The sequence below is a fragment of the Myotis yumanensis genome, unplaced genomic scaffold (assembly GCF_028538775.1).
Source record: "Myotis yumanensis isolate MYYU_CA2020_CCGP unplaced genomic scaffold, mMyoYum1.0.hap1 SCAF_2, whole genome shotgun sequence".
Lineage (NCBI taxonomy): Eukaryota > Metazoa > Chordata > Mammalia > Chiroptera > Vespertilionidae > Myotis > Myotis yumanensis.
In genome coordinates, this window is record NW_027223753.1 from 498678 (window position 1) to 506115 (window position 7438).

Genomic DNA, 7438 nt, shown 5'->3' on the forward strand with positions numbered 1-7438 from the left:
CCTCCGTGCATCTCATGGCTGGTGAGGGGCGGGGCTGGAGGGGTCACGTGAAAGAAGAGGCAGAGGCTGGAGCTTTCTGGAGAATTTACTGACCAGCAGGGGCGGGGGTCACAGTGAGGCGCCGACCAGGGATGCCCTGGGCAGGGTGGCCGCACTCGCCACAGCGGGGCTCAGGGGCCTTATTGCTGCTGGGCCGGGGCCTCCCACCCCTCACTGGGGCCCGCGGACGCACACGCCCCATGCACATGCTCCCGTGTGCAGACGTGGGTGCGGCCGGGGTCCGACCCCCTTCCCAGCCCAGACCCTTTCCCGGCTTCCCCTCCGCCAGGACGAGAGGACACAGCCGGCTCGGCTCTAGGTAACGGACGTGGTTCCCAGCCAGGCGCAGGGCGTGGGGCCCCGCCGCCCAAGCGCCCGCACCCTGTCTGGCCCTGGAGACCGGGGTCCTGCCCCCAGACCGGCCCCACCCCGACCCCTTTATAAAAAGAAGAGACAGCACCTTCCGCTGGACACACCCGGCGGCCGGGGCGCCCTGGCTCAGGCGGCCGTCCAGTCCGGTGTTCGTGGGCACGGTGGCCAGCGGCCCCCAGAGTCCTGCGCGCGGCCTAAAGGTGCCGCGGGCTCGGGTGGCCGTTGTGGTAGAGTTTCTGCTTCACGTGCACCATGTTCCCGGCCGCCTCCTCGAAGGGCCTGTGCGGCCGTCGGCCCAGCTCCCGCAGGTTGCACAGCTTGGGCAGCCAGGTCCACGAGCCATCTGCCGGGAGTGGTCAGCGTCCGGTCAGGGCGGGGCGGCCCGACGCAGGGGGGCGGGGCGTAACCAGGGAATGACTGTCGGGGGCGCTTGGCTTGAGCTCGGTCTGGGTGAGCAGGGCCAGGGGCGTGGCTTTGGTGGCGGGCGTGGTCTGGCTGACTGGTGGGCGGGGCTGTGACAGACGGGGCGTGGCTAGAGGGGCGTGGTCTCCGAGGGCGGGGCTGTCTGGGCGCGAGGGCCCTGGCGTGGGGGCGTGGTCTGTGGGTGGGGACGCGTTGTGGGCGGGGCGGGCGTGGTCTGGGTGAACTGGAAGAGGCCAGGCGCTTGGGGGCGGGGCGTGGCCGCGGGCGGGCCGCACTCACCGTAGCGCCGGCCAGCCCTCCAGGCGCGCACGGCGCAGTGCAGGACGCCGTCCATCCACACCAGGAACCAGCTGATGCAGAAGCCGAGCAGCAGCCCCAGCATGAGGTCGATCTCCTGCTTGGTGACGTTGTCCGTCACGAAGTAGTTCTCGGAGGCGTCCACCACCGACTGGTCCCCGTCGTACGGGATCACGTAGTGGATGTGGTGCCTGGGGGCGGGCGGCAGGGCGGGCTGGCACCTCTCCCGCGGGGCGCGCCTGGGGCTGCCTGCTGGGGTCTCTGAAGCAGCCCTTGTGGGGCCTGAGGTCCGGAGGGGCCCGCGGACTCGCCCAGGGCCCCGCTCCCCCGGTGGAGGCTGCCCGTAGGGTCGGGGGGTGCAAGACCAGTGGTCGTCAATGTGAAGTCCAGTCCGGGCGTCTGCCCACACTGCACCCCTCTCCTCTGCCCGGCCTGGGGCTGGTGGCTGACCCTGACGGGGTCACGGGCAAGTGCAGGTGGGCCAGTGGTTCCAGGGTGGAGGCCCAGGGCAGGTGTCCCGCTCTGAGGGCAGGTTCAGAGCCCACCTGCCGGACAGGTGCTGACCGCTCCTCTGGGACCGCCCCTCTGGCCTCTTTCTAAGGCGACACTCACTAGCCCTCTGTCAGCTTCCATCCGGCCACAGCCGTGTGGCCATCCCCTTCTCTGTCCTTGAGTCTCTGTCCAGAACCCATCCTTTCGTCCCCTCTCCCGGGTGCAGCCTGGCCTACGCCCTGCGTGGATCTGTAAGTCCTTGGGCCACTCCGCTGCTCCCAATGGTCGATGGAACTGTCTGGGTTTCTCAGCCCATGGCCCCTCCTCTGCATCCCGGCACCCACAGGGCCGGTGCCATGGCTCTCGGCCTCCCCTGCCTCCACTGGCCAGACTCAGGCTCCTGAGCCCTCCAGGCCCTCGCTTGCCTCCGAGGCCACATTACACGCTCCCTCACACGGTCTCATCAAGCCTCAGAGCTGCCTGGGCACCTCCTCCTCCAGGGAGTCCTCTGGGCCCCGTGACCCCAGGTGGAGTGGCTCTGCCCAGGACAGTGGACTCTGGGCTTGCCCCCACCCTCACCCCCTCACTGTTAAGAGAGCCTAGGAGCCCTGGCTGGTTTGGCTCAGTGGATAGAGCGTCGGCCTGCGGACTGAAGGGTCCCAGGTTTGATTCTGGTCAAGGGCATGTACCTTGGTTGCGGGCACATCCCCAGTGGGGAGTGTGCAGGAGGCAGCTGATCGATGTTTCTCTCTCATCGATGTTTCTAACTCTCTATCCCTCTCCCTTCCTCTCTGTAAAAAAATCAATAAAAAAGAGCGAGCGAGCGCCTAGGAGCCAAGGCACAGTGGGGTCCATGCACCCTCAGCCCCCAGTCATCTTTGTCGCTGGCTCCTACAGACCCTCCTCCTGCCAGGCCGTGCAGGGCCACCTGGGGTGCCTCTCCTGGCCCACCCCTCTCCGAGTCCCTTTGCTGGCTTCGCCAACTCTCCATCCCCACCCCCCAAGTCCCTGCCGCCCCATATGGCTGCTCTGAGCTCCAGCTGCCTGCCTGGCGTCTCCATGTGGGATCTACAGACACCTCAAACTCACACCTAAAAATAGCTCCTCCCTCCCAGAACCTGCTCCTCCCGGCGTCCCTCCAGTTAGATGCTGACACCTCCGCCTGGTCTTCCTGGAGACGGGTTCCTCCTTCCCCCACACTTTCCTATGCTCCCCGCCCCCCAGAGAGACCTCTGACCTCAGGCCCTGCTGCACCAACACTGGCCACATGGGGTGGCTTCCTCTCCAGGGTCAGGGGAGTTCTGTCTCCTCACACCCTCTCCGCTCCTCCTGGGGACCCCTGTGCACAGCAGCCTACAGAGCAGGGCCCCCCCCCCCCGCCCCACCCCCCGCCCTCAGTCAGCAAGAACTGGCTGACACCTAGTAGCCATCGCTCATCTGGTCAGTTTGCCAATAGCCATTATGAATCATCAATGGGTGATGGAGCCCTGGCAGGCTCGGCTCAGTGGATAGAGCATCGGCCCGCGGACTGGAGGGTCTCAGGTTTGAGTCTGGTTAAGGTCACCTACCTCCGTTGCAGGCTCGATCCCCGGCCTCTGTTGGGGCACGTGCAGGAGGCAACCAATCGAAGTGTCTCTTTCACATTGATGTTTCTCTCTCTCTCTCTGTCTCTCCCCCTCCCTTCCACTCTCTAAAAATCAATGGAAAAATATCCTCAGGTGAGGATGAACAACAACAACAGAAAGTGATGGAAACGAACGATCACCACCTAGAATGTGCAGCGCTTCCAGGCCCCTGGGAGGACGCCCCGTCACCCAGGCACCCCAGGCCTCAGGGTGCTGATACTGAACATCACCACCCTCTTCTGCCTCCCCAGCCTCCTGGGTCTAGGACCTCTGCTGGGTCCTCTCAGGACAACTGCTTCTGACCCCTGGACACGCTGCTGGGCAGGGCAGGACTTGTCGAAGGCTGGGCCACCACAGGAGCCAGACATGCCCCTGGTGCTCTGCAAGGAGGAGGCCAGGCCCAACCACCCGGGAGGCTCAGGACCCGAGGCAGGAGGCACAGTCTGTGCCCCCATCGCTGTCCTGGCACCAGCAACTCTCCCTCTGTGCTCTGCCCACTCCTTTCTCCAATGCAGGCCCCTGGGGACGGGGCTCAGGTCTCCCATGTACACACGTATTTCCATGATGGGAACATACATGGGTCCTACCTGGACCATGCAAGCTGCATGTGTTTACCTGAGGTCCAATGCATGTTGTGTATACACGCCGGCCACATGCACAGGACATGGCGTATATACCATGGACTTGGCCCATGAGGTCCGCATGTGTGCATGTGTATGCTTGCCCAGGCACAAGCATGGTGCATGTCACATGGAGATGCACATGCATGTGGCTTTGCACAGAGCCACCCTCTCTGTGGGCGCCGGGGCACATGCATGGATGTGTGTGCACAGACACCACCTGCTGGCACGCACACTGTGGAGCATGAATGTACATACATGTCCTCATCATAAAACTTTCCGCAAGGCATGTAGAAGGCATACACATATGTGCACGCTTGTTCTTGTATAAGGTGTGTACACACATGGGTAGAGTCCATTGTGGCAATGCGTGTACATGGCATATACACAAATACTCCATGTGCAAAACTATGCAGGCAGTCACTGGGCCCACATGGAGCACACTGGTCGCTGTATATTGTATCATATACATGTACTGGGCATACACATGTATGTTGTCAATAAACAGGAATATGTTGTACACTATATCATGTATGTCGTGATGTGTACAAAGCACACACATGTGGACACGAGCATGCAGAAACATTCTTAAGTTCATAGGTGGCTTTCCACAGACACGCTAACCTGTGCACACAAGCCCAGCTGTGCATACCCCATGGACATCTGTTTACGAGTCCACGTGTACTCTGGACACTGTATATGACACACACACACCCTGTGCAAATAGACTCTGAAAGCACATCCTGTCCGCCCTCAGTGTGAGGTCACAGGCCCAGAGATGCTGGTCACAGTGCAGCAGCCCACACACATGTAAAATGTGTGTTACTAATGCTTCCAGAGCTCGGAGTCAGGGCCCGTGTTGTGCACACCACCAGTCCCAGGGGGTCTCCAGGTCACCCCAGTTCACACCACTCACAGCCCTGGCCGCCCCAGGCAGGAACTCAGGGGTCTCTGGGAGAGTATGGCCGTCGGGAAACCTCTGGGCGGTTCCTGGCCAGCACAGGTGAGGGCTGCTTGCACTGCCGTCTCCACCTGCTCCAAGGCCCAGTTCTGCTTCCACACACGGGTCGGCACCCACAGGCAGGGAGCATGCGGAGTGAGGCCTGAAGCCGCTCGCCTCTCATCCCCAGGCCCGCCACGTGTGCACACGTCTGGAGCAGGCGTCCAGGTCAGGAGTGGAGAGCACGGGTTCTGGGGTTCATGCCCCTATCTCTCGCTAGCTGCGTGACCTCTGTCCGCTCTCTCACTGATTCCAGCCCGAGGGTGTCCTGTGGGGTGAGGGTGTGCATGCGGACATGCGTGTGTGCTGCGTACCCACATGTATATGCACAGACGGTACACACACTCGCGTCTCATGAGATGTTTATTTCGTACATGGACGTACAAACATGCATGGCCCGGAGGACGCCGTCATTACATGTGCACAGGATGCGGGTCACAGTGGGTGGTGTGGCCTGGGCTCTCCAAGCTGAGTGACCTTGAGCAAGCTCCACCCCTTGCCTCAGTTCCTCCTCTGCACAGTGAGGGGGTGGGCCGGGCCCACCTTGAGCGGCAGCACCTCCCTGTACCTGGCTCCCGGGAAAGTTCATGGACACCGTGCAGGGTCCAGGGCAGAGGCTGTTGTGCTCCGTGGGCACAGCCCTGGGCAGGATCCCTCCCGGACACCAGGCTGGGCTGCTGCTTCCTTGGCCTCCGGGCCCTGGACCAGGAGGCCTGGGGCCTGTTCTGCCCATCACCCTCTTTGTGAAGGCATTTTGGGAGGGGGTTCTAACTGAGCCAGGCACGCACCCCCCTCCAGAACTCCACTGGCTAACCTCCAGGGGCCCGCAGGAGGCTGGACAGCCCTTCCCCCGCTGGACCTGGTGCCGGATTCAGCGGCCCCTTGGGCCTAGCGCGGCCCTTCGCAGGCCTGCTCGGGCTCCCGCACGCCAGTGGGCCCTGAGTCCCATACATGTGAGATCACGCGTGAGCCCCGCCGGGCACAGACTCACCGGCCACAGTTGCAGTGGCAGACGCGGTCCTCGCCCCGCAGGTGCGGGAGGATGTAGTTGTGGAATCGGTCCAGCAGCGCGTTCATGTCCATCAAGCACGCGATGGCCTGGAAGAGCCCATGACCGGTCAGACCCAGGAGCGGCCGGCCGGTGTCCGGGTGGGGGTGGGGCGCTGGGGACGCGGGAGCGCAGGCCCGGGATGGGGGAGCGCAGGCCGGGGATGGGGGTGCTGAGGGCAGCCCAGGATGGGGAGCAGGCTGGGCAGGGGGAGCGCAGGCTGGGGGTGGGGGTGCTGAGGGCAGCCCAGGATGGGGAGCAGGCTGGGCAGGGGGAGCGCAGGCCGCGCGGCCGGTAAACAAGGCGCGGGAGGGGGAGGCGGCCGGCGGTGCGCGGGCGCGGGAGGCGGGCGCGGGTGGGGGAGCGGGCGCGCGGGAAGCCCCTCCGCTCACCATCACGATCGACGCCCCCAGAATCATGAAGATCATGGTGTTCGCGCTCATGGACATCGGGCGGGGCCGGGCCGGGCCGGAGCGCCGCCCCCCGGCCCCGGCGCCCCCCCGGCCCCGGCCCGATGCTGAGCCCCCGGCGCCTCCGCAGAGGTCAGCGCGCCGCGCACCCACCGCCGTGGGCCGGGTAAGAGGCGCGCGTCCGGAGCGCGGGGCAGGGGACTCGGTTGCTTCGGGGTCGTCCAGCCGCCGGGCCACCGTGCTCGCTGCGATCCGCTCCGCCCTCGGCCCTGCCTCCCTCCCGTCCGCGCTCCGCGCGCTTCGGCCCCCTCTCCCTGCGCGCCCGCCTCCGGGAGGGACCACGCGGCCGCCCCGCCCCGCCCCCTACCCCTCCCTGGGGCATCTGGTCGGTATGGGGCCCTGGTCGCCTGCCCAGCAGCTCTGGAGCCCAGCGCTCGTCCCGACCCCAATGGTTATCCAGGGCCCCGGGCGCAGCTCCCTCCTCCCCATTTGTCAGTGGAAGGATCTGAGCAGCCCTGGGCCCCAGTCCCTAGTGGGGAGGCCGGCAGGGTCGCTGGGGAGCTGCCAGGAATGCCACTCCAAAGCCTTGGCCACAGGGCCCAGGACAGCTGAGCAAAAGCCAGAGGATGCCCCCCCGGCTGGGGCAGCAGCAGCCTCGGCCTGGCTTCCTGAGGGTCAGTCCCGGGCACCTGGACTGGGCAGCCTGGGAGCCCCATGATGCTGGGGCCTGGGGAGGCTTCCGAGTGCACCCTCCTCCACAGCCCAGGACACGTGGCTGCACTGCCTGCACCCCCCCACCCCCCGCAGGACCAGGCTTTTCCTCTGCATGGACCAGGAGGGTCACTGGGAAGCCGGGCTACTTGCGGGGGGGCAGTCAATGGTGGGGAGCAGGTGCCGTAGGGAGTAGGGCCCCATTCTGCCAGCAGCCCCAGTGGCCGCAGAAACCCTTGGGTGCCGGGAAGCCGGGCCCTGGACTGTAGCCACAGAGCCCAGCAGAGAACCCCTAAGTGGCCGTGGAGGCCCGTTGGGCACCCAGCTCTGCCTCCTCCAGAGGGACCTGTGGGGGCCAGAGGGACGGGCCAAGCTCAGGACAAGGCAGAGGCGGCAGCAGC

At 65.2% G+C, this 7438-nt stretch overlaps 1 protein-coding gene across 1 annotated transcript; it reads right to left on the reverse strand.

Moving 5' to 3' along the window:
* Nucleotides 1-67: 67 nt before the first annotated feature.
* TMEM240 (transmembrane protein 240) lies at nt 68-6603 on the reverse strand. Its single transcript, XM_070403850.1, has 4 exons — nt 6309-6603; nt 5860-5966; nt 1114-1322; nt 68-754 (listed from the first exon to the last, which is right to left on the reverse strand). Exons 1-4 carry the CDS (start codon nt 6363-6365, stop codon nt 606-608), a joined length of 522 nt encoding a protein of 173 aa, XP_070259951.1. The 5' UTR covers nt 6366-6603; the 3' UTR covers nt 68-605.
* Nucleotides 6604-7438: the final 835 nt, after the last annotated feature.